Here is a 26586-nt window from a genome sequence, read left to right on the forward strand (position 1 = left end):
GTCTGGTCTGCTCATCAGAGTCCCCTCTACGGGCGTGTTTTGAATTGGATTTTTTAAAATTTGACCATATTTTTCTTCCCTTTTTGTCCGGCCCATAACTCTGCCTAGAAAGGCCCTACATGCCCCAAACTTGGTCTGGTCTGCTCATCAGAGTCCCCTCTACGGGCGTGTTTTGGATTGGATTTTAAGATTTTCGACCATATTTCTCTTCCCTTTTTGTCCGGCCCATAACTCTGCCTAGAAAGGCCCTACATGCCCCAAACTAGGTCTGGTCTGCTCATCAGAGTCCCCTCTACGGGCTTGTTTTGGATTGGATTTTAAGATTTTCGACCATATTTCTCTTCCCTTTTTGTCCGGCCCATAACTCTGCCTAGAAAGGCCCTACATGCCCCAAACTAGGTCTGGTCTGGTCATCAGAGTCCCCTCTACGGGCGTGTTTTGGATTGGATTTTTAAAAATTTGACCATATTTCTCTTCCCTTTTTGTCCGGCCCATAACTCTGCCTAGAAAGGCCCTACATGCCCCAAACTAGGTCTGGTCTGCTCATCAGAGTCCCCTCTACGGGCGTGTTTTGGATTGGATTTTAAGATTTTCGACCATATTTCTCTTCCCTTTTTGTCCGGCCCATAACTCTGCCTAGAAAGGCCCTACATGCCCCAAACTTGGTCTGGTCTGCTCATCAGAGTCCCCTCTACGGGCGTGTTTTGGATTGGATTTTAAGATTTTCGACCATATTTCTCTTCCCTTTTTGTCCGGCCCATAACTCTGCCTAGAAAGGCCCTACATGCCCCAAACTTGGTCTGGTCTGCTCATCAGAGTCCCCTCTACGGGCGTGTTTTGGATTGGATTTTAAGATTTTCGACCATATTTCTCTTCCCTTTTTGTCCGGCCCATAACTCTGCCTAGAAAGGCCCTACATGCCCCAAACTTGGTCTGGTCTGCTCATCAGAGTCCCCTCTACGGGCGTGTTTTGGATTGGATTTTGTTTTAAATTGACCATATTTGTCTTCCCTTTTTGTCCGGCCCATAACTCTGCCTAGAAAGGCCCTACATGCCCCAAACTAGGTCAGGTCTGCTCATCAGAGTCCCCTCTACGGGCGTGTTTTGGATTGGATTTTAAGATTTTCGACCATATTTCTCTTCCATTTTTGTCCGGCCCATAACTCTGCCTAGAAAGGCCCTACATGCCCCAAACTTGGTCTGGTCTGCTCATCAGAGTCCCCTCTACGGGCGTGTTTTGGATTGGATTTTGTTTTAAATTGACCATATTTGTCTTCCCTTTTTGTCCGGCCCATAACTCTGCCTAGAAAGGCCCTACATGCCCCAAACTAGGTCTGGTCTGCTCATCAGAGTCCCCTCTACGGGCGTGTTTTGGATTGGATTTTAAGATTTTCGACCATATTTCTCTTCCCTTTTTGTCCGGCCCATAACTCTGCCTAGAAAGGCCCTACATGCCCCAAACTAGGTCTGGTCTGGTCATCAGAGTCCCCTCTACGGGCGTGTTTTGGATTGGATTTTTAAAAATTTGACCATATTTTTCTTCCCTTTTTGTCCGGCCCATAACCCTGCCTAGAAAGGGCCTACATGCCCCAAACTAGGTCTGGTCTGCTCATCAGAGTCCCCTCTACGGGCGTGTTTTGGATTGGATTATTTAAAATTTGACCATATTTTTCTTCCCTTTTTGTCCGGCCCATAACTCTGCCTAGAAAGGCCCTACATGCCCCAAACTAGGTCTGGTCTGCTCATCAGAGTCCCCTCTACGGGCGTGCTTTGGATTGGATTTTTAAAAATTTGACCATATTTTTCTTCCCTTTTTGTCCGGCCCATAACTCTGCCTAGAAAGGGCCTATATGCCCCAAACTTGGTCTGGTCTGCTCATCAGAGTCCCCTCTACGGGCGTGTTTTGGATTGGATTTTAAGATTTTCGACCATATTTCTCTTCCCTTTTTGTCCGGCCCATAACTCTGCCTAGAAAGGCCCTACATGCCCCAAACTTGGTCTGGTCTGCTCATCAGAGTCCCCTCTACGGGCGTGTTTTGGATTGGATTTTAAGATTTTCGACCATATTTCTCTTCCCTTTTTGTCCGGCCCATAACTCTGCCTAGAAAGGCCCTACATGCCCCAAACTTGGTCTGGTCTGCTCATCAGAGTCCCCTCTACGGGCGTGTTTTGGATTGGATTTTAAGATTTTCGACCATATTTCTCTTCCCTTTTTGTCCGGCCCATAACTCTGCCTAGAAAGGCCCTACATGCCCCAAACTTGGTCTGGTCTGCTCATCAGAGTTCCCTCTACGGGCGTGTTTTGGATTGGATTTGAAAAAAAAATGACCATATTTGTCTTCCCTTTTTGTCCGGCCCATAACTCTGCCTAGAAAGGCCCTACATGCCCCAAACTTGGTCTGGTCTGCTCATCAGAGTCCCCTCTACGGACGTGTTTTGGATTGGATTTTAAGATTTTCGACCATATTTCTCTTCCCTTTTTGTCCGGCCCATAACTCTGCCTAGAAAGGCCCTACATGCCCCAAACTAGGTCTGGTCTGCTCATCAGAGTCCCCTCTACGGGCTTGTTTTGGATTGGATTTTAAGATTTTCGACCATATTTCTCTTCCCTTTTTGTCCGGCCCATAACTCTGCCTAGAAAGGCCCTACATGCCCCAAACTAGGTCTGGTCTGGTCATCAGAGTCCCCTCTTTGGGCGTGTTTTGGATTGGATTTATAAAAATTTGACCATATTTCTCTTCCCTTTTTGTCCGGCCCATAACTCTGCCTAGAAAGGCCCTACATGCCCCAAACTAGGTCTGGTCTGCTCATCAGAGTCCCCTCTACGGGCATGTTTTGGATTGGATTTTAAGATTTTTGACCATATTTGTCTTCCCTTTTTGTCCGGCCCATAACTCTGGGGTTGCATTTCAGGATAGGGCTATAGTGTCTTGCCAAGAAATGCACCACCTGCTAACTCAGAAAGACTCAAATTGGGAAAGCCAGACAAAGGGAAAATAAGAGACAAAATGTAGAAATTACAAATAAACATTTGATGACATTTTATTGAATTAAGACATTTCATTACTAAAGATCAGATTTATCTAAGGCAGCAAATGTCCACAGGTTCCTGGTTCTGGTGGTGAATAAAACACAATGGTACAAAATCATCCTGGCTCTGCTATTAACTTCATTAGAAAGCTGGATATAAGACAGACAACAGTTTTCGCATTGTGAAACATGCATATTCCCCTTCAAGTATACTTCTCTATCCAAAGTGACAAGTGGAATTGGCAATGTAAACACAAGATTATGTTGCTTCTTCATAGATGAGAGTGAAGGAGTATGTTCATACAACTACACATTAAGACAATAGTAACACGACAGTAACAAACAACCTACATTACATTTAGTCATTTCAACCTTCAACATGAAACATACAATCTTCTGCATACGCACAAAAACACTCCTCTCATGTTTGAGCAAGACATTAACAAAGACAGCATTTCAGTAGAGCACAAGGATATTTAAGACAATTTGTACCATCAGCCTCCTCATGTATAAAACTGTTGTTGAAATGAACGTATTGACATTATCACTAATGTACTCCAATTGCCTCTTTGGTTGACCAACCTAACCCAGATAAAACAAACAAGCTGGAGGAGTAAGTGCTGCTACATACTGCTGATGAAACACACACACAAAAGAATCACAGGTCCCAAAGTAAAAGTGCACCTTGCCATCATCATCATGATGATTTACAAAAACACAGGTTAAGAAATTAAATATTTTGTACCTAAAGTCTGAAATAATTTTTATCTAAATGTGTATAGACATATAGACTAGGCACACATTTTGTATTGTCTGACCTACATTGTCTTCATGTAGACTACATAAATCAGATCCATTGTCTTACATACGTGTGCAACTGTTGGCGCGTACTGATGACATCACATACATACATACAATATATACATAAACATTATGTCAACAAGAAATGTGTTTGCTCACACCAACTAGTGATAAAAGCTCACATACCAAATTTATATTTGGACAAAAATCCAAAATGTGGAAAGGGACAGCCCTTTGACAGGCAGAAACCCCAAGGCATGTGTACCTACACAAGCCATATTTACATATTGTTTCACTTTATGAGGGCAGGGCTCTGTATGACATCTACAGATATCTTTCCTTCCTGACAGCTGTCTGTTTAGCAAGGACACAAATTACCTTAGCATTAAGACATGCTAACAACACATTTAGGGTTAAGCCTAACCCACCCAAACCATGTGCCAACACCTCGCCATTAAGAAATGCTAAGGACATGCTATGTGCCAATATGTCACCATTAAGACATACTAACAACATGTCAGGGGCTAACACAACACCTGACATTACTGAGGATCAGTCAAAGCTTTGAGTCACAAACTGAAATCCCGTCAGACACACAGTTACTCAAATTTGAACAAACCCTGGCTGCCCCTGGAGGAAAGGCAGGAGGACCCACGTTTGTTCTGAGCTCGCCAATCTCTCATGCCACATCGTGTCACTAATAAATGTGTCTTCTTTTTGTAACATACTGGATTCCTCAGGTCTCTTCTCATGTTTCCATGTGTGACTTCAGGTCAAATCTTCTCTATTGAAAATAAATGTTTATCATTAAGGATAGGCTGTGATACGTTATTTTCATCAACAAACCCTCAATAGTTTGTTTGAGAAACTGACAAAAAAAATTTTTTTGGAAATGGTGGTCAATACAACACATAACCACATGTGGATTTCTCAATCAAATGTTGGTGTGAATAAAAAGTTGAGATTTGGTAAAAAACAAACAAAAAAGATGAGATAAAATCTCCTTGTATCTGGAACAGACAGTGGATGATTGCTTCACTTCAGTGTCTTGTGTAATAATTACATTATTAAGAACACATAAAACCAAACATTTAAATTATCCATTACAGAGAAGTTATCTACAAGTCAACTCCCCCTGAAAAACATCAATTTGAGTATGTAGGTTTGCCTGTAAGGGAGTGTGTAGACTGCATCTCACACACACACACTGTCAGAAAGTCCTGTGCTAATAACTTCCTGTGGTTGTTCTGTCATGTTCTGCAGTCTCCAAGTTCCAGCAGTGAAACTCTAAACTACCATGGTTAGGGTTAGTTCTCTAGGGTTCTTAGGTCCTTATTCACATGACGATGGTCATGACTGCCCAGGTCCTATAAGATCTTTAACTCCTCTCACAGGATTTAAGTCTTTGGGTGGTGAGGGATTTTCACTTCACGAGTGATGAGACAGCAACCTTCCAAGGTTAACTCTTCAGTTGTCTCTCATCATTCCATATAAACTAGTTCATTGTAGTTCAATTAAAACAAAAGAAGAAACTTCATTGAACTTTTTTTGTTTCCCAGGTAAAAATAGATTCCTCTGAGTCTTTTAAGGACAGGAATGACATAATTTGGAAGAAAATCATGAACGTGGCCAGTGTTCCGGCTCCTTTCCGGGTCTTCAAAAGAAGATGACGTCCTCCTTGCCAAGGTCCTCTGTGATCTTGTAGGGGGAGGGCAGGCTGGTGCTCAGGGAGGGGGGCTGGGGGGTGAGCTGCATAGGGGATTGAATGAGGCTGGCAGGCTGGCAGGAGTCGGGGGGCTGGGGATCTGGTCCACTGTCTGGAGGGCTGACAAGATCTGGGGAAGACACATTCAGTCAGTCAGACAATCAGTCAACAAATCAATCAGTCATTCAGCCCATCAATCAGTTGGCCAGGTTATGGAGGAATATGAGATAAAGCTCACTGCTCCACTTATAGGAAAAGAGCTGCCTTGTCAGATTAAAATAAACTGCTGGCAGATATGTTAAAGCATGTGAACAAACAAGAAATAACACAATCTGCGTTGCTAAACCATATTGTTATGGCGTTCAAACAGCGGAGCCAGCAAGGGTACACATTAGAGTGATGTATGGCAGGGTTTAAGAGCTTGAACAGGGGAGAGGTAGGGAGTAGAGGCGGGCTTTGCACCAGAAGGAGGAGCAGAGTTTGAGTGTGTATTTGGGCTACTAACCCTGTGAAGGGATGAGGAGTGGTAAAGGGGTGAGTGTGTGTGTGTGGGGGGGGTAGGTGTGTGTGTGGGAGGGATGAGTGTGTGCATGTGAGTGTGTGTATGATGCCTCACCCATGTGGAAGGAGTGGGCGAGGGGGAGCTGCTGGCTGGGACTGACGGCGCAACGGGTTCTCTGGTGAGGAGAGTCTTCTCTGGAGGACAGCTTCAGGGGCAGAATCTGCTTCATATCCACTGAAGCTGAGTCAGAGAGACAGAAAGAGGGGAGAGACAGAGGGAGAGAAAGAGAAGACAAAAAGAAAGAATGATAAACAGAGTGTATGCATGAGGAAGTGTGTGTTTGTGCTGCTGATAAAACACACAGGCCAGTCCAGTACTGTCTGAAGTGCGTGAGATGGAGTGTGTGTGACAGCAGAAGAGTGTGTATGCAGCTGTGATCACAGTCTCACCAGTGCTGTCTGTGCGGTGTGAGGCCTTGTGATCACCAGTCTCACCAGTGCTGTCTGTGCGGTGTGAGGCCTTGTGATCACCAGTCTCACCAGTGCTGTCTGTGCGGTGTGAGGCCTTGTGATCACCAGTCTCACCAAGGCTGTCTGTGCGGTGTGAGGCCTTGTGATCACCAGTCTCACCTGTGCTGTCTGTGCGGTGTGAGGCCTTGTGATCACCAGTCTCACCTGTGCTGTCTGTGCGGTGTGAGGCCTTGTGATCACCAGTCTCACCAGTGCTGTCTGTGCGGTGTGAGGCCTTGTGATCACCAGTCTCACCTGTGCTGTCTGTGCGGTGTGAGGCCTTGCCCTTGCTGGGCTTGTCCTTCCCCCGGATGAGGGCCAGCTTGGTGGGGATCTGCTGTTGCACGCCCAGCTGTTTGTGCTGCTGGTTGGTGGTGCTGACCAGGTGCAGCGGCACCTCCGTCTTCACCGCCAGGGGGGTGCTCTCGCGCCGCAGCGCCTCGGGGTAGTCGGCTGGGGACACCGATAGGCTGGAACGCTGGATGTGGGGCTTCTGGGGGAGGGACAGATCAGACACCAGCACCCCTCCACCAGGACTGGCCCCCAGTCCCAGCAGGAGGTCCCCGTTCAGGCTGCCAGAGAGAGGCGCCACCTAGTGGGGGGAGAGGGCACTGTGAGACACGGTGAGAAGTAGGGAGGCTAGGCTAGGCTAGGGGTTAAGTTTAACCCTATGTAGTAGGCTAGGATGTGCCCATGTAGGTCAGGGAAGAAAAGAGAGTCAACAGAGCAGCGTAGGAACTCAGTAACGTAACCCTAACACAAACCCATTCAGCCTTCTGCCATTCCATCTAGAGTGATGATAAGAGAGGAAGAGAAGGGGAGGTCATCATCATCTACCTCAATAGTCTTCCTCTTGATCTTCCTCTGATGCTCCAGCTTCTCCTTCTCTCTCTCCACCGCCCGGGTGGACTCCCTCAGCCTCTCCAGATCCTGCTGGTAGGTCTCTCTCTGTCTCTCCAGCTCCTCTCTCTCCTCAGCCAGGCGCTCCTGTAGCACACACACGCGACAGCAGCTATAGCTAGCCAGTACCATAACTATATCAAACAACTACACCAGTACAATACAATTATTTTCTCATCATTGATGATGATGATGAGAGTGCTATGTGATGGATAATTACATGTCTGACTAACTCTGACTGATGACAGTGATGATGATAGTGATCTTTTCAATTTTTTGCACTTCTGGTTAGATGCAAACTGTATTTCATTGTACTGTGCTTGTGCTGTTCAATGACAAAGTTTAATCTGGTGACAGTGATTATGACAGTGATGGTGGTGATTATGATGACGAAGATGCCCTCACCCTCACCCTCACCCTCACCCTCACCTCCATCCTGCGGCACTCGTCCTCTCTCTGCCGGAGGCGTGTCTCCGCAGTGTCGGCCTGCAGCCGGTGCCTCTCTCTCTCTCTCTGCCAGCGCGCCTGCTCCTGGCGCTGCTGGGCCTGCAGCTTGTGGAAGCTGGCCAGCTCCTCCTTCTGCAGTGCCAGCGCCCGAGCCTTCTCTTGCTCTAGCAGCACATTGCCACGGTGACGGCCCGGAAAGGAGGCCCGCTCGGTGAGGGAGGCACGCTGTAGCTCAATGTGGCTGTCCTGCTGACAGATGATGGCCTGGGGGAGGGGCGTGAGGTGGAGTAAGAGAGAGAGAGAAAGGTAGATCCTGTATTTTTCCATGTGGGGAAACAGGTTTGCAGCAAAATCATAAGGCATTTTAGTTACAACTTCAGTCATCAGTAAACATACCCATACTGGTACGTACCCATGCACATTCCCATACCCATGCACATATCCATGCATATACCCATGCCTTGCAGCTTGCAACAGATTAGGCTGGCCAGACCATCTAGACATCCAGCTTTTTACTACATGAACTACCTAATAAAAAATGTAATGGCTTGAGAAAAGAGAGACATAAACACACCGAGAGACATAAGAAAGTAAGAGTTGAGTGGACAGTGTAGTTCCTAACCCTAACCCTGCTGTGAGAGGTCTTACCTGCAGACTATAGCCTGGCCCTGCTGTGAGAGGTCTTACCTGCAGACTATAGCCTGGCCCTGCTGTGAGAGGTCTTACCTGCAGACTATAGAGTTTTTGAGATAGCATCCGCACTCTGTCAAAGAACTACAGAGGGGGGGGGGGGGGGGGGGGGCAGAGAGGCAGGGGGACAGAGACATACCAGAGTTTACATACAGCTAAGACAGACAATCATATGTGTGTGTGTTGAGACTGATCTGAGGGTTAGAGGTCACAGCACCCCTACCTCTGCCTCGGGGAAGCTGCTGAACCAGATGGGGCTCCAGCTGGGAGGTGAAGAGGACGGCTCTTCATCCTGTGGAAATACAAGGTCAAGGGTCAGGCTGAGGTATCAGGTCCCAGTAGCAGTGGTGTGGTTAGGGTTAGGTTAGGGGGTCCAGGTGCTCCTCTGTAGGGTGGTCAAGGTTAGGGTTTGACCGATATGCGTTTTTCAGGACCTATACCGGTAATTACAAATCAAGTAGACCGATAACCGATATTTTGAACTGATATATATGTCTAGTGTAAAAATGAAAATTAATGTCAAAATTAAGAATAAAAAGGCCTCTGACAAAGACTCTCTTTAAATTCTTTTAACCATATCTTTAATTCTGAGAACTGTTAATAATAACAACATTAATATTAATAATAATAACAACAACATAAAAAGTGCAGGAAACATCCAGCAGCATTCTGTAAACATTTTGTAAAACTTAAAGTAAATTTTAACCACAACAAGCAACAAATGAACAAATAATGGAAAATAAATGTAATAGTTCCCTGAAGTTTTATAAGCTAATAAAATGGGTAACAATTAGTTTTAAGGTGTGATCTGTTGGTGAAATCTGTCACCCAAACAAGCTCTACCAGAGGACAGCTCTACGGTTCCATACGGACATGGGATGGATCTAAAGGTCTAGACATGAGAGTTAGGGTTATGGGCAGGGGTCTTTCTGTGTGTGTCTGAAGTAGAGCAGGATGTTTTGTGTGACCTAATGACTCATTACTCTTTTGGTAATGTAGGTGTGTGTGTGTGTGTGGGGGGGGGGGGGTAGGTGTGTGTGAGTGGGGGGTAGGTGTGTGTGTGAGATAGGTGTGTGTGTGTGTGAGATAGGTGTGTGCGTGTTGGGGGTAGGTGTGTGTGTGAGACAGGTGTGTGTGTGTGGGGGGGGGGGTAGCGTGTGTGAGTGGGGTAGGTGTGTGTGTGGGGTTGGTGTGTGTGCGTGGGGTAGGTGTGTGTGTGTGGGGGGGGGTAGGTGTGTGTATGTGGGGGGTAGGTGTGTGTGTGAGATAGGTGTGTGTGTGTCTGTGTGTGTGAGATAGGTGTGTGTGTGTTGGGGGTAGGTGTGTGTGTGAGATAGGTGTGTGTGTGTGGGGGGGGTAGGGTAGCGTGTGTGAGTGGGGTAGGTGTGTGTGAGTGGGGTAGGTGTGTGTGTGTAGTAGGTAGGTGTGTGGGGGGTAGGTGTGTGTGAGTGGGGGTAGGTGTGTGTGTGTAGTAGGTAGGTGTGTGTGTTTGGAAGGGGGGGTAGGTGTGTGTGTGTGTGTGGTGTGAGTTACCGTCTTCTCCAGGGTCTGGTCGGCACAGACATCCTTCAGCTGTGGGTCAGAGCTGGCCCTCTGGCTCCGCTCTCTGCACCGCACCTCTCCTGAACTGTTCTTCTTCACACTTCCGTCTGACACACACACACACACAGCATGACAACCTTCAGCGTTTTCCCATTATGGAATCATAAGGTATGCTGTGCTCCTTATCAGTGACAACAGGGGACCAGACAGGGTTGCCGGGCCGGTGGAGGACTCACTCTTGCTGAGGAGGGTGGGCGTGCTGTCGTAACCTCCGAAGGTGTCTGCTCTCCTGGGCAGAGCACCAGAACCTGGACCCTCACAGGGCCACACGGCTGCCTCCCTCCCCCCTGACAGCAGCAGCTTCTGTAGCATCTCCACTGGATTGGAGAAGGAGAGAAATTAAGTGGGTGGTAGCTTATGTAGGTGAATATATCTGTATATACACATGTGAAATGTGTGTGTCATATGAGATAGGTGTGTGCATGTCTAGTAGTAATTAGGTGTGCTTGCTATTAGCAATGCAAACTACCATTCCCACATTTGTATTTATTATTATTATTATAATAATACACATCCTAACACGTCACTCAGTTTTTGCACTACGTAAACATGAAAGCTGTCAATGTGCGTCTCGTTCCCGGAAGCGTTGTTATGAAAATACTCTCTGAAAAGTTCCGTTGCTTAGGGTTTGCATCAATGTTTTATTTCGAGGTGAATGAGGAAAACTTCTGACTGAAGTTGGAACAGAAAGAGTACCATGCTTTGTCTCGGGTTCCATCTAATAACTATTCGATTATATATTACTTGCAATTAGCGACAACTTCATTGCAAATAATAGGCCTACATACTGGCCAGGGCATAGACTTTTGTAGTGAGCGACCCACTTCATGTCGTTACCAAGGAGACAGCGACCCTGTCCCTAACAAAGCCATGGAAACACAATTGTTTCCACACGCACTCGGAATTGTCCTTTATTTTGCCACATTTAAAGGTGGCAACCCAAGACTTTTTATGAAATATTAACTTTTTGTGGTGAAAAGTTCCACTAACACTAGCTAGCTAGCCAGTCACAAATGTCGCTTACATCACAAAGTCACAAACCTGCACGCGTTTATCTACAGTAAAAGTCTGGTTCAGTTCAGCAGCTAGTTCGCTTTCGGGAGACAGCTAGCCTAGCTAAAACTGCTAAACGATTGACTCCAGAATAAAACACTACAGGCACAGGCCAAGATGCTAACATATTATATATATATATATATATATATGTTTTCTGTGATATCAACACCCTGTATCTTGTCAGTTTTTAGTGAAAGGTACTGCTAGCATAGCTCTAAGACTCTGTAAAATGGAATTGGGCTCCCCTTCATTCTGGTTAGCAATCCCAAACAATAGTTAGTAGTTACTCCACCCAGCATGGAGCGAAGGACTATTGTACGACAACAGCCGGCAACAGTTAACTAGCTAGCTGTGTGTGGTCCAGTAGTAGGAATTTTCTACCTAGTACAGCATCATATAGGGAGGGCCGGAAACATGCGTCAACCACGTAAAATGATATGTAGAAAGGAGAATAAGTCTCATAAATGTATTATCGTTTTTGAGGATGATTTATCCACCCCTAGAGTGCGCCCCCCTACCTTCATGGATGGCGCCCTGCAGAAGCTGCTCCCCCTGCTGGAGGTCAGAGGCGTCTCCTCGGAGCAGCAGCCGGGAGCGAGACCCCGGGTCCTCCAGAGACGACACACACTCCACCATGTCTGCAAACAGCTGCAGCTTCTCCCTCAGGCCCTGTGCTATCTGGTGGTCTTTCTGGCTGAGACGCACTGGGAGGGAGGGGAGGACAGAGACATGGATGGGGAGAGGGATGGAGAGATGAAGACAGGGAGAGGTGGATCGAGAGATGGACGGAGAAAGAGATATAGGGATGCAGGGACAGAATGATGAAGATATGGAGACATGGACAGATGGAGGGAAATCAAGAGAACACATGGTTAGGGGTGTCACAATACTAGAATTTCAAACTCGATACCCAGGAAACACGGGGAAAATAAAAAATCTTTGAAGTTGTCTAACATTACATTTACTTTTAGTCATTTAGCAGGCGCTCTTATCCAGAGCGACTTACAGTAAGTACAGGGACATTCCCCCTGAGGCAAGTAGGGTGAAGTGCCTTGCCCAAGGACACAACATCATTTGACACGGCCCATATCGAACTGGCAACCTTCAGATTACTAGCCCGATTCCCTAACCGCTCAGCCACCTGACTCCATAACATAGTAAAAAAAGAAGACTGTAACATAACTAAAGTAGAACTTTTTTTTTCATATATATTTTAAAAAGCAGTAGCTTTAAAACCCACTGCACGCGAGCAGAACCCCACTGCACGCGAGCAGAACACCCCACTGCACGCGAGCAGAACCCCATTGCACACAAGCAGAATTTCACTGTGTGAGCAGATTTAACGTATGAAGGCGTGTCAGCTACATCTCTCGGTTGTTGAATTTGTGAGCGACTACTTATATTGTACGAGTTAAAAGTTCATATCTGCGCATGGTTTTGCTACTTTTGACATAAATCTGACGCCATAGGCTGTGCATGCCTCTCTGCAGCGGCGCTGTGTGTGAAGTTGTGTGTCAACTGGAGGAGGCGAAGACGGCATTTTTGGTATCGATACCGTTGTCTGAGTATCTAATCAGATTTTAGTCTTGTTTAGTATCCGAGCATCTGCTTTTTTACAAGCCTAGTTAGGGGAAATATGAAACCGGTCCATGGTACAAATAAGGTTGAGAGGTGTGTAGATGTTGTTTACCTTGGAAGTCTTTGAACCTGGCAGCTCTGGCCTCCTCTTCCTCGCTGAAGAGTCTCTCCTCTGAAGGGGGGCAGCTGGACAGAGAGAGGGGGGGGTGTGTGTGAAGGGCTGAATGTGTGTGCACATATGCACCTGTAGACTCACACACACTCTGACACACGCACACACATCCCTCCCTTTGTACCTCTCCACAGCCTGCCGGATGTGGGTCATCCAGGCGTTGCGCTCCTCCTTGGAGGCGGTGTGGATCTCATACATCTCTGGCTCATTGGACGAGGCGCAGATGAGGAACATGGCCTTCTCCTCGTGGGCCACCTCCCTGACAATTAGCTTCTGCAGCGAGATCACCGACGGCTTGTTGTCCTGGGGAAAACACTGGAGATAGTACACTAGGGCCTGGTAGGGTCCTGAGCAAGTACACTAGGGTAGGGTACTAACCCTAACCCAGTAAGGTACTGTCTAACCTGTCTGGTGGATAAGGGTGTGTGTGGACTCACCACAGTCGAGAAGACGTATCTCTGGTCTTTGTCCTGCAGCAGCAGCAGAACATCTGACAGCAGCACAGCCACCATGTCTGGAGAAGACCAGTGTTAGCACAGTGCTGCCAGCCCTCTCAGAGGTACACACACACACACACAGGACTTCCAGCCCACTCACACACTCACACACACACACACACACACACACAGGACTTCCAGCCCACTCACACACACACACACACACACACACACACAGGGGTGCCAGCCCTGTCAGAGCCACACACACACTCGTCCCAGACAGACCTTTGAGTCTGCCGGAGGCGGCCTTCCAGGTGACGGTGCCCTCATGCAGAAGTTTGCGACGTCCCTGAGCCAGCAGGTCTTCCCTCCTGAACACGCGGCCATCTTTGATCTTGCCCAGGGACTTAGGCTCCATCTTGTTGGCTATATCGCGGAGGCGCATGGCCTTCTCATGGAGGCTGACCAACGCATCCACCTGGACGATGACGCCCTTGATCATAGCCAGCGCCCGCGCCAGCTCCTCATGCTCCTCCGTACCCACTGGACACACCACACTTTCCATGACTTAAAAACTAGGTCTATAGGTTAGGGTTATTGAGCTAGGACTAAGGGTAGTGAGATAGGATTAAGGGTAGTGAGATAGGATTAAGGGTAGTGAGCTAGGGTTTCGGATAGAGAGCTATGGTTAAGGTTAGTGAGCTAAGCTTAAGGTTAATGGGCTAGTGAGCTAGGGTTCAGGGTTAAGGTTAGTGAGTTAGAGTTCAGGTTAATGGGCTAGGGTTAAGGTTAGTGAGCTAGAGTTCAGGGTTAAGGTTAGAACTCCCTACCCTCAGTGTTGTGCAGGATGCGTTCCACCAGGACAGGGTACTTGGTTATGCGCTGGGTGACTAGCAGAATGCACTCAGTCACCCCTAACCTCCGTACAATAGACAAGTTGTTGATTTTCTGGGAGGAGAATAAAAAAGTGAGGTATAATCATCCATTCATTAAATGTGAGACCACACGACCTCTCCACCCTGACTCTGCACAGTTAACACCATCTGGGACTAGTCAATTAGGGCTTACAGGAAAGTAGCTCTCCAGGAACAAGGATGTGCAACCTGGTGAAAGGGTTCTGGAATGTTCTGGGTTGTCTTACCCGCACAAGGGTCTGGAACTTCTTGTTGTTCTGCAGCTGTTCTTTGTAGTAGCTGACCGCCTCAGTGTGGTGGCTGCAGAAGTCTCCATAGCTCTCCTTCATGCGGATCCCAACCTCACCCGAGAACTGACCAGGACACATCACAGCCAGAGATGAGGGAATAGCAAGTTATGCATGTTTCAGAATCAGAATCTGGTTTTAATCGCCATGTAGGTTTACACAAACACAGAATTTACTGTGGCAGGAAGGTGCTAACAAATATATACGGATCTTAAAGTAAAGTAGTACAGTAGTCTAATTAATCCTAAGAACTAAACAATTAAAAAGAATTAACAATTTTAATATGTAAAATACAAAATATATATATAAAAATAAGAATTTGTATGTCTCTGTGTATGAATGTAGGGTGTTTGTCCTGTCCTACCTGTGAGACAAGGACGTCAGCCAGCCTCTGGATGCAGTAGTTCCTGTCGCTGCCAGGCTCCAAGGAGTTCCGCCGGCGTTCTCTGAGGCGGAACAGGAAGTGTGTGTGGAGTTCTAGAAGGTTCTCCAGGCGGGGGAACAGACAGTCCAGCCGGCGCTCCTCCATCTGCAGGCTGTCCCTCAGCTCCCTCACATACACACACTGCATGATCTTAAGGGTCCGCACATGATGCATCTCCGTCTGCATCAGCTCTGTTCTCACACACAGCACACACACGGAGGGACACACGCACGCACACACATGCAGACACACACGCATGGACACAAACATATACACACAGAAACACAAAGACAGTCAGGCTTTGCTCGAAATCTCTTTTCATGGTAGAAGTTTTAGCTATTATAGTCCACAGTAATTACGTATTCTACAGAACTAAAAACATAGTACACTGTTATTGCAAATTAACAACAAATATAAAGTCCCGTTTTGAACCAGGTGAGTCTGACAGACAGTAACTGACCATAGATGACGTCCTGTCTCTTCACCATCTCCTTGGAATGCTTCTTAACAAAGGTCTGGTCCACTGCCTGGCTCCATGACTCCTCCCCCAGGTCCTGAGCATCAGTCTCCAGGTCTGCACGCACGGCCGAGAAGTACGCATCTAAGGCAACAACACGCAGGTCATCACCAGGTGACCAGGGTCATACAAAGTAGAGGTAAATGGTGTCTGAAGTCATAGCATCCCACTCCCTTTGCACACGCACTCTCTACAACAGTCCAACACTAAAGCCTGTCTCCTAGCAGGGGTAAATTAAGCCTGTCTCCTAGCAGGGGTAAGCCTGTCTCCATAGGAGAAGTAAACTACCACGGTGTCTATTGGGCATAAACTAACTGTCTCCAGTGTGGCTTACTAAAGCCAGATTAAACCAGTCACAGCTACAACTACAGTATACATGTATAAGCACTCCTAATGGTAGACACTCATGTCCTCCAGGAGTGTGTGACCATGTGATAAGGCACTCACCCTCTACGATGGTGGAGTCTGTGGTGGAGGGGGCGAGGGAGACGGCGTCGTCGCTGCGTTTGAGGCGGAAGACGTCAGTCTCGTCCATATCCCCTGGCAGGGATCTGAAAGCAGAGAACCACAGGGTTAGGGTTAGGTCTAAACTGGCATACATGATGGCACTGGGTTAGGGATAGACGAGGTTAGGGTTACATGATGGCACTGGGTTAGGGATAGACGAGGTTAGGGTTACATGATGGCACTGGGTTAGGGATAGACGAGGTTAGGGTTACATGATGGCACTGGGTTAGGGATAGACGAGGTTAGGGTTACATGATGGCACTGGGTTAGGGATAGACGAGGTTAGGGTTACATGATGGCACTGGGTTAGGGATAGACGAGGTTAGGGTTACATGATGGCACTGGGTTAGGGATAGACGAGGTTAGGGTTACATGATGGCACTGGGTTAGGGATAGACGAGGTTAGGGTTACATGATGGCACTGGGTTAGGGATAGACGAGGTTAGGGTTACATGATGGCACTGGGTTAGGGATAGACGAGGTTAGGGTTACATGATGGCACTGGGTTAGGGATAGACGAGGTTAGGGTTACATGATGGCACTGGGTTAGGGATAGACGAGGTTAGGGTTACATGATGGCACTGGGTTAGGGATAGACGAGGTTAGGGTTACATGATGGCACTGGGTTAGGGATAGACGAGGTTAGGGTTACATGATGGCACTGGGTTAGGGATAGACGAGGTTAGGGTTACATGATGGCACTGGGTTAGGGATAGACGAGGTTAGGGTTACATGATGGCACTGGGTTAGGGATAGACGAGGTTAGGGTTACATGATGGCACTGCCAGATGAGCCTCGCTCCAGGCTGAGAACACAGTGAGCTCTCCCAGCTTCCTCAATGACCGTCTCTCTCTACCTCACACTCATTCTACCTCTCACTACTTCTACCTCTTTCTCCACAGTACCTCTCTTGTTCTACCTTTTCAGCAGAATGATGTGACAGCAGTGAGACAGCCCAAGAGAACAGATTAGCTAGACGGAATTCAAAGACATGAAAAAGCTGTCAAGTCGGCTATAAATAACTGGTCCATCCACAGTAGTAGATGTGCATCAGCAGGGATGAGGAGCCAGGAATAGTTGTGACGGTAAATACATCCACATCTGTTGAGGTATCTAGGACAGCATCCACCACGCTGAGACTGTCATGACAAGAAGCAGAAAGCAGAGACACTCTGGGGAGCTGCAGAGACCTGACAGGATGTCTGATCCCAAACCCACACCACACTGACTCTAACCCACACCACACTGACTCTAACCCACACCACACTGACTCTAACCCACACCACACTGACTCTAACCCACACCACACTGACTCTAACCCACACCACACTGACTCTAACCCACACCACACTGACTCTAACCCACACCACACTGACTCTAACCCACACCACACTGACTCTAACCCGCACCACACTGACTCTAACCCACACCACACTATAGGGATCCATACACCAGTTGAGAATTAGAGAACTAGAACGGCCTGGTCACACATATGTTCTAACATACAGTACCCGTCAAAAGTTTGGACACATTTTCCCATTCAATTGGGAGGGTTAGGCTGGGAGAGAAGGAAGCAGGAGAGGCAAGGAACAAGGAAGGGAACCCGGGAGAGAGAGAGAGAGAGAGAGAGAGGGAGGAGGGCAGGGGGAGAGAGAGAGAGGGAGGAGGGCAGGGGGAGAGAGAGAGAAAGAGGGAGGAGGGCAGGGGGAGAGAGAGAGAGAAAGAGGGAGGAGGGCAGGGGGAGCGAGAGAGAGGGAGGAGGGCAGGGGGAGCGAGAGAGAGGGAGGAGGGCAGGGGGAGAGAGAGAAAGAGGGAGGAGGGCAGGGGGAGAGAGAGAGAGAGAGGGAGGAGGGCAGGGGGAGAGAGAGAGAGAGAGAGAGGGAGGAGGGCAGGGGGAGAGAGAGAGGGAGGAGGGCAGGGGAGAGAGAGAGAAAGAGGGAGGAAGGCAGGGTTAGAGAGAGAGAAAGAGGGAAGAGGGCAGGGGGACAGAGAAAGAGGGAGGAGGGCAGGGGGAGAGAGAGAGAAAGAGGGAGGAGGGCAGGGGGGGAGAGAGAGAGAAAGAGGGAGGAGGGCAGGGGGAGAGAGAGAGAGAAAGAGGGAGGAGGGCAGGGGGAGCGAGAGAGAGGGAGGAGGGCAGGGGGAGAGAGAGAAAGAGGGAGGAGGGCAGGGGGAGAGAGAGAGAGAGAGGGAGGAGGGCAGGGGGAGAGAGAGAGAGAGAGGGAGGAGGGCAGGGGGAGAGAGAGAGGGAGGAGGGCAGGGGGAGAGAGAGAGAAAGAGGGAGGAGGACAGGGGGAGAGAGAGAGAAAGAGGGAGGAAGGCAGGGTTAGAGAGAGAGAAAGAGGGAAGAGGGCAGGGGGAGAGAGAAAGAGGGAGGAGGGCAGGGGGAGAGAGAGAGAAAGAGGGAGGAGGGCAGGGGGGGAGAGAGAGAGAAAGAGGGAGGAGGGCAGGGGGAGAGAGAGAAAGAGGGAGGAGGGCAGGGGGAGAGAGAGAGAGAAAGAGGGAGGAAGGCAGGGGGAGAGAGAGAGAGAAAGAGGGAGGAGGGCAGGGGGAGAGAGAGAGAGAAAGAGGGAGGAGGGCAGGGGGAGAGAGAGAGAGAAAGAGGGAGGAGGGCAGGGGGAGAGAGAGAGAGAAAGAGGGAGGAGGGCAGGGGGAGAGAGAGAGAGAAAGAGGGAGGATACGGCAGGTACTGACCCTGAGCTGTGGGTGTAGCTGGGCCTGAAGCTGAGGCCGGGGAAGGCCTGAGCGTCGCTGCTGGAGTTGGCTAAACCGACAGAATGAGCGCTGGGAGCTGGCGGCGTGAGGGTCATGCCTGGGGCACGCTGCCAGCCATCAGGCTCCTGGGGAGGGGCGGCGAGGCTGTGCGGGGGCCGCTGGTGCCGGTCCCTTAGGGCTGAGGGGAGACGAGACAGGAGTGAGCAGGAAGAGGATGAGTGTGGGTCAGAGCCCCGCCTGTAGCAGTGCTGCAGCCAGGACCGAGGCAGCAATCCTAGTAAGCGACAGGTGAGTAGATCGCGGTGCATCAGAAAACGCACGCCCACACGCCCAGACACTCCCCAGGAGGAGGATGGAGGATGGAAACCCCTGTGGCGGGCTCCCCTGCCCCCCTTCCCCTTGTGAGCACCCGTGCTAACCGCTAACTCCATGCTCCATGGAAGAAGGAAACTAACCGACTGAAGGGCGGCTGCCAGTTTATATACTATCCAGCCACTTCTTCTGGAAGCTTCCACAGACTCCCCCCCTCTTAGTCCATCCCTCATCCCAAGCCTCCTCCCTCAAGCAGCTGGCACAGTAACAACAGGTTGATTATTGGTCAGAGAACTGAGGATGGGAGGGAAAGAGAGGAACAGGGAGAGGAGGAAAAGAAAGAGACAGGAGGAAGAAGACAGAGAAAGAGAGGAGGCCACAGATGTCCATCAGAGCATCCCTGCAGGTTTCTAGAAGTGCAGACAGGAGGGGAGGGGAGGGGAGAAGGAAGGAGAAGAGTGGGAGAGGAGGAAAGGAGGGGAGGGGTGGGGAGGAGAAGAGGGGGCCCCAGGAGTCCAGCGACAGTAGTTCAGCAGGTGTCTACAGGATCTGTTTAGCCTTTGCTAGCCAGTTAGCCATGTCTCAGAAGCAGTAGCTCTAGGTGCTGTGTTTACATTCAGCTAGCCGTGTTTCAGAAGCAGTAGCTCTAGGTGCTGTGTTTACATTCAGCTAGCCGTGTTTCAGATGAATTTTTTTTTTTCTAACTCTAAAGCTTGTTGGGTTTACATCATCTGTTATACATATTATATCTGTTGGGATTTTTTTTACTGGCATTTAACCGAGTATGAAGAATTAACCTTCAAATCACTAGCTAACTCATCTGTCAAGCAATCAAGGCCAATAGACGATAATTCTAGAACCTTCTAGGAGAAAAGAGAACAGCAGACTACACACCAGGTTTCCAGGGGAACGCCAGGGTGCAAGTTCTAAACTAATGATCACCTCCAGAGACGTGCTGACCACTGATCTCATTCCACACCTCAAGATGCTGATTAAGGTGGGCTTAACTAGGTGGGGCTGAGGTGACTGGGGCATTTCACTAACCTGGAGTCCAGAGACTACTGCCCCTTTGGGCTGCAGGGTGGAGACTACTTTAATTTGACACTAAGGGAAATGGAGTGAGACATACAGGCGCTCACACACACACTGCTTATGTGAGGAAGGGCATGTGTGCACACATGTACCTGTGTGTGTGTGCTCAGCCTCACCTAAGTTAGGTGAAGCTGAGGATGGGGTCCTATGAAGACAATCTTTCTGAAAGGAGAAACAAAACATTTAGAAAATTAGGATGCGTGCATGATTAAAAGTCTACTAAAAACTTGCTGCAGAAACTCCCTCATGAGCTGAGGCCCAAGCAACTGGTTAGGCAGCCCTGTTTACCTTGCTCCTGCTGTAGGCAGGCTTGTTTACCTTGCTCGTGCTGTAAGCAGGCCTGTTTACCTTGCTCCTGCTGTAGGCAGGCTTGTTTACCTTGCTCGTGCTGTAAGCAGGCTTGTTTACCTTGCTCCTGCTGTAGGCAGCCCTGTTTACCTTGCTCCTGCTGTAGGCAGGCTTGTTTACCTTGCTCGTGCTGTAAGCAGGCCTGTTTACCTTGCTCCTGCTGTAGGCAGGCTTGTTTACCTTGCTCCTGCTGTAAGCAGGCTTGTTTACCTTGCTCCTGCTGTAAGCAGGCCTGTTTACCTTGCTCCTGCTGTAAGCAGGCCTGTTTACCTTGCTCCTGCTGTAAGCAGGCCTGTTTACCTTGCTCCTGCTGTAACCAGGCTTATTTACCTTGCTCCTGCTGTAAGCAGGGCTGTTTGCCTTGCTCCTGCTGTAATCAGGCTTATTTACCTTGCTCCTGCTGTTGCTGCACTCTGCCAGTAGGGTCCTGCAGCTCTTGTGGACGTTCACAGCACAGTCTGAAACACAGACAAGACACATAGGTCTCTCTTGCTGCATAGTTAATATGCTCATTACATTAACACACACACACACACAGAGAACCAAAGAGGCTGAGACCTCCTATACATGAAGAAGAAAAACAAGCCAGTTGGAAGAGCCTGTGCACATGTGCATCCATGCAGGCCAGGCCAGGAGAACAACAGAGTGATTAGAAGGGGGTGGAGAGCAGACAAACAACCTGGACTAATGCTGCTATTAGTGTCGCTCTGATTCAGTCTGTCTGAATCTGGGGGGCTTGTCAATACCGACCAGGCCACACACCTCTCTCTGAGTGGCAAGTAACAACATGTGTGTGTAGTCTGGCACGAAGCATAATTGTTTTATTGATGGGCGCACATGTGTTTCTAAGTGTGTTGGTTGTGTTGATGTTCATGAAACAGGCCATGTTCTCTGTGTCCTGCGCCGCTGTGTTCTCACATACCATAATACCTCCTGCAGTAGCTTCTACCTTACTTCATAATCCAGCCACCATGGTGAGGGACTTACAATTACGTTGTGACTCGTGTTAAAATAATACCCGGATGATGTTTTCTTGAAAGGGTATAGGGTAGGGTTTGAAAGGGTTAGGTTAGGGTTTGAAAGGGTTAGGTTAGGGTTTGAAAGGGTATAGGGTAGGGTTTGAAAGGGTTAGGTTAGGGTTTGAAAGGGTTAGGTTAGGGTTTGAAAGGGTTAGGTTAGGGTTTGAAAGGTTTAAGGCAGGGTTCTCCAATCCTGGTCCTCGAGGCCTGCTGTCTTGCATGTTTTAGATGTTAGGGAGTCAGTTGGCTGAGCGGTGAGGGAGTCGGGCTAGTAATCCAAAGGTTGCCAGTTCGATTCCCGGTCAGGCCAACTGACGTTGTGTCCTTGGGCAAGGCACTTCACCCTACTTGCCTCGGGGGGAATGTCCCTGTACTTACTGTAAGTCGCTCTGGATAAGAGCGTCTGCTAAATGACTAAATGTAAATGTAAATGTAATGTAATGTTTCCCTGCTCCAGCACACCTGATTCAAATGAATGGTCATTACCCGGTTTTCACAGAGCTTGATAACAACCCATTCATTTGAAACAGGTGTGCTAGAGCAGGGAAACATCTAAAACATGCAGGACAGCGGCCCTCGAGGACCAGGATTGGAGAACCCTGGTTTAAGGGATAGTGGGCTCCTGACCCAGCCCTGCAGGGACGCAGTGGTGCGTGAACAAGCTGAGAGCTAACAGTGAGGCTGGGAGCCACTGGAGTGGCAGACCTGCCAAGCACAATTAGCACCATGTGACCCAGCAAGATCGCAACACAGTCAGTAGAGTGGGTTTGGGATGGTGTTGACCACTTTGGCCTAAAGTTACTAGCTAACTGCATACTGCTTGCTGGCTGTATGTTGACTGACACTGAACACCCAACTAAAGTAGCGAACCCTAACGTGGAAAATAACTAGTTTTTTTTTTTTTTTTTTTTGCATTGGGTTTACGTTAACCAACGTTTTCCACTACCTAAAATAGACTGACATCATTCAGATTGTTAGATTAGCTACAATCGTTTTACATTATTCAAATGACATACTGTAACACTCAGCCACCTGTTGCTAAAACGGTGAAGTCTAGAATCGGAGCATTGTTTTGGCTAGCTAGCTACTAAATTCTGAAAAGGAGAAAAACAAATCACGTTGTATGGTAACCAAATACTAACCAGGTAGCTTACACAATACACAATTGTTTTTCTAGCCACGTAGCTATTTTAGTGACTAAGCTAACGTTAGCCAATGTAAGTTAGTTAGGATAGCAAGTTAGACTAACTAGCTTGTTATGTTTTTCAGAAATCACCCGGGTACAGTAGCCCGCAAGCTATCCATCTGGCTAATTTTCCAGCGGGTTTTAAATTAAAGTAAACCAAATTACTTTGGATCAACTGTGCATAAACAAAGTTACAGATATCACAAGTACATTAACATACTATATACAATCCTTCTGATGATATGTAGCTAACCGAACCTCGAAAACTCAGTCAATTAGTGAACAATTAGCATAGGCTAACATCAGACTAGCCTGCAGCCAAGATAGGTCAACTCGTTTGAATAACTGGACAATTGTTTGTCAGGTGCTCAGGCCTATGTCCGGAAAGATTTATACCTAGATAAAATGTCCACTGTTTTAATGTTTGGATTCAGGCTTTGTTTACACACTGAATGTTCATTAATACATTTAATAAGTGTGATTTTCAAGTAGGATGGTACAGTATAGGTGGGGCACGGGATCAAACTAATCCAACCAAATGTAGCTCTACAAGTGGACACGGACAAGCGGCTCTAAACGAGGAACCCCACACTGGCTAGCTCTCTAGTTGGCTAATGATGCACTTGCTTAGCGTGACTGTTCTGCAACAAGTGCGAGAAACGACGGGGTAGCGGTTTTCCTAATGAATCCTTAGAATGCTTACCGTTATAGGAATACAAGTATTCGGCTGAGAATATTATTGGCTTCGAGAAACGCTGAAGTCATTGCACTCCAATGATCAAATGTACAGCCAGGGTATTCCCACTCTTTACTCTGTTAGGGTTATGTCCTGCACTCTCCAGGCATTGTGTGGGAACGACAAACGACGCATTCCACAGGCTAATTCCAGGCTGATTCTCTCGGGGTTGGGTTCAAAATTAAAGGGCCACTCACTAATTTTCTCATGACAATAATATGTGGGTCAGATGGACCATACTTCATATCTTATGTTTGATGTGTAGGTTGTGAAGAACCGCAATGTGTGTTCGGTTATGACGAAAATAAACAGTTAACTAACACAATTATTAATATAGAAAGGGTAAGCAATGTAAGCCTAGTAAGACATTTACATATACAGAATAACTAACATTGAAAACTACAGATTAGAGACCTGTGCGTGTGTTGTATTTCTGTCACTGGTTAATGTTAGAATCACAAGACAGCTCAGTTCTAAGTAACTGAATGTGTGGTGCCTTGTAAGACCAGTGGCACTTGTTTCATAAGCAAACGAACATAAACAGTCATCCATAATATTCTCTTTGTCAGATGTTAGGATCAATGTTTCTTCTGAGGTTATCTTGTGTTTTGTCCTGCAGTTTGAATCAGAATACTCGTGAAGGAAAAAACTAAATATGATTAATATCCAATAAGCAGACCCTTTGGGCCAAATCAACACTCAGGGGGGCATGTGAACCTGGGATATCTTGAAATGCAGGGAAATGCTCAAACCACTGAGCTATACCTATTTATCAAGTTGTTTTGAGGTCTCGAACACACATCTAGAACCCAGAGACATGTCACAAAATGTCTTAAATATAAAGACTTGAATAGCGTACACAGGTTAGTTAATGATCCCATTACCAGCGGTTTATAAGAAAATTACTTCTGGCCCGCACGATAGGAAACTGTTACACAGTTGTAGCCTACAGTAGACATAAACTCTTACCAGAAGATAAACAATGGCCTCCCATGTCTCTATGGGAGTGTAACACATCCCTAGGAGAGAATACAAACACTAGGTAATTTCCTCATTCTTGGACAGTGAACAGTGTAAGATGTGATCACGACAAGCCATGTGACCCCCTGAGGCACACCCTCACGACAAGCCATGTGACCCCCTGAGGCACACCCTCACGACAGGCCATGTGACCCCCTGAGGCACACCCTCACGACAGGCCATGTGACCCCCTGAGGCACACCCTCACGACAGGCCATGTGACCCCCTGAGGCACACCCTCACGACAGGCCATGTGACCCCCTGACGCACACCCTCACGACAGGCCATGTGACCCCCTGAGGCACACCCTCACGACAGGCCATGTGACCCCCTGAGGCACACCCTCACGACAGGCCATGTGACCCTACAGGGAAGGCCAAGTCGCTGAAGACTCCCTTCTGAAGAGGAGGATGTAACAAACATGTGACAACAGACCAACTCAAAACCTCCAGTTCCATAGGGCCATTACAGTTATACCCCTACGCATGCACACACACATGCAGACACACACATGCACACACACTTACACATGTACACACACACATGCATTGGAGAGTTGTATAACTGTCAGGTCCAACTGGAGAGTTGTATGTATCAGCAAGGTTAGGACGCACGCGAGCAGACAGAGGAAAAGGTGTCTTAAGAATATAAGCAGAAGATCAGCTGGAGTCAGTTGGAATCTTTAGAACCATAGATTCATAGCGTTCCAACATTCCATGCAGACTCATTAGAGTGAGATCAGTCCAGGGAATACCTCTACAGAGGCTACATTATAAGAGAATGTCAACTCTGTATGTGAACCAGGACGACACAGCTGAAGATTAGTTCTGAGAGGTTCTAGCTGAAGGTCAAGCTTTAGCTAAAAAGCGGATGCCCCTCCTTACACAACAGCATGCTGTTAACAGGAAGTGAGTGGCAACAGATTCATCATCACTTCCTCAGAGGAGAGGGGGAGGAATCATAAGAGAGGGAAGCAGGATGCCACTAGACGCAGGCTAGCTGGTGGCCAGAGTCACCACATGTTTTACTTTGCATGTGATTAATTTTCACAAATAATCACAAGGCACTGTATTATAATCACATTATAATGCTGTTTCAACCAGACATACTCTGTGGAGGTGGTAAAAGAGACATGAGTGATGAGAAGCCCTGAGGGGTGTGTGAAAGTGCAAGTGTTTTTGTGCAAGCGGAGCTGTGTGTGTGTGTGCACAAGCGCAGGTGTATGTGTGTGAACCAGTGGATTACTCACTCATGCACTGCAGGCCATGCTTCCTCTGTAGGGTCTTGCTGCACAGAGAGCAGTTGGCACAGCTGGAGAAGGAGCCAGGCACAAGATGATGGCCACCACTGCTGCTACGGACAGAACCTTTCTCTTTGGGTTCCCTCTCTCTCTCCCTCTCTCTTTCCTTATCTCTCTGTTGCTCTTTCTCTCGATTCTTACCCTGCAAAGGAACAAAGTACAAACAAAAATAATGTTTTAGACAATCAATCAATTAATCAATTCAAGTAACTCCTGAGATATAATACAAGTTGTATCATGTAGTGTAAGCAGGGCATGAAGAGGATTGTGAGTTTGAAAAAGGACATTCTGTTTTAAGAAATCTGAAAGTAATAAACATCAAGGAAGCTAAAGTAAGGAATTACTATCATGTTGCTCAGATGGATGGGATTGAAAGGTTGTGGTGTGTTTATTTGTGTGAGCATGTGTTGCATACTGTGTGTGTGGGGGGGGGGATCGTGGTCAGGGCTCACCTTGTCTTTGTTGAAGGAGCCAGTGACTCTGCTCCTCAGAGAGCTCAGTGTACGCTTCACCTTGGTCCCCTTCTCCACCCTCTCCATGCGCTCATCCTCCTCTTCATGTCCACCAGAAGACACAGTAGGTGGACCACTTAGAAGAAGACAACAAGGTACAGATAGTCTTCTATTTTGTAATGTATGTCACTGGCCATGTCAACAAGCAAACCACATGGATTAGGCTTATTATCAAACCAAACTGGTACTTCCTTGAATGTAGAGTTGTTAATGACTCTGAGGATGTGATTGGTTGCTTCATGATGGCTACTTACTCATTGGAGAGGAATTC

The 26586-nt window shown here is 47.8% G+C and overlaps 1 protein-coding gene across 3 annotated transcripts; it reads right to left on the reverse strand.

Annotated features, from left to right (window-relative positions):
- Window positions 1-3404: 3404 nt before the first annotated feature.
- On the reverse strand, window positions 3405-26576 carry arhgef18b (rho/rac guanine nucleotide exchange factor (GEF) 18b). 3 transcript variants are annotated; one of them, XM_067229825.1, is made up of 25 exons: window positions 26570-26576; window positions 26256-26391; window positions 25753-25945; window positions 20933-21000; window positions 20287-20356; window positions 18770-18968; window positions 16019-16122; window positions 15515-15655; window positions 14995-15245; window positions 14571-14696; window positions 14260-14377; window positions 13715-13972; window positions 13430-13506; window positions 13117-13295; window positions 12933-13006; window positions 11761-11946; window positions 10363-10503; window positions 10118-10233; window positions 8808-8876; window positions 8621-8668; window positions 7865-8158; window positions 7385-7534; window positions 6803-7139; window positions 6153-6278; window positions 3405-5666 (listed from the first exon to the last, which is right to left on the reverse strand). In XM_067229825.1, the coding sequence occupies exons 2-25, from the start codon at window positions 26340-26342 to the stop codon at window positions 5488-5490; spliced, it is 3591 nt and encodes a 1196-aa protein (XP_067085926.1). In that variant the 5' UTR covers window positions 26343-26391; window positions 26570-26576; the 3' UTR covers window positions 3405-5487. The 3 variants fall into 3 exon arrangements, with proteins under 3 accessions (XP_067085926.1, XP_067085928.1, XP_067085927.1); XM_067229827.1 differs by lacking the exons at window positions 25753-25945; window positions 26256-26391; window positions 26570-26576 and adding an exon at window positions 23451-23562 and having other exon boundaries at window positions 20311-20356; XM_067229826.1 differs by lacking the exons at window positions 25753-25945; window positions 26256-26391; window positions 26570-26576 and adding an exon at window positions 23451-23562.
- Window positions 26577-26586: the final 10 nt, after the last annotated feature.

The sequence above is a fragment of the Osmerus mordax genome, chromosome 26, assembly GCF_038355195.1.
Source record: "Osmerus mordax isolate fOsmMor3 chromosome 26, fOsmMor3.pri, whole genome shotgun sequence".
In the NCBI taxonomy this organism is placed as follows: Eukaryota; Metazoa; Chordata; class Actinopteri; order Osmeriformes; family Osmeridae; genus Osmerus; species Osmerus mordax.

Bases quoted from the DNA above. Each gene is read 5' to 3' on its own strand.
- arhgef18b (XM_067229825.1), bottom strand. From the start codon at position 26,342: ATGGAGAGGGTGGAGAAGGGGACCAAGGTGAAGCGTACACTGAGCTCT. The intron at 15,246-15,514 runs GTCAGTTACTGT...GTGTGAGAACAG, and splicing joins GAGACAGGACGTCATCTATG to AGCTGATGCAGACGGAGATG. The intron at 10,504-11,760 runs GTAGGGGGGCGC...TCTCCAATCCAG, and splicing joins GCAGGGCGCCATCCATGAAG to TGGAGATGCTACAGAAGCTG.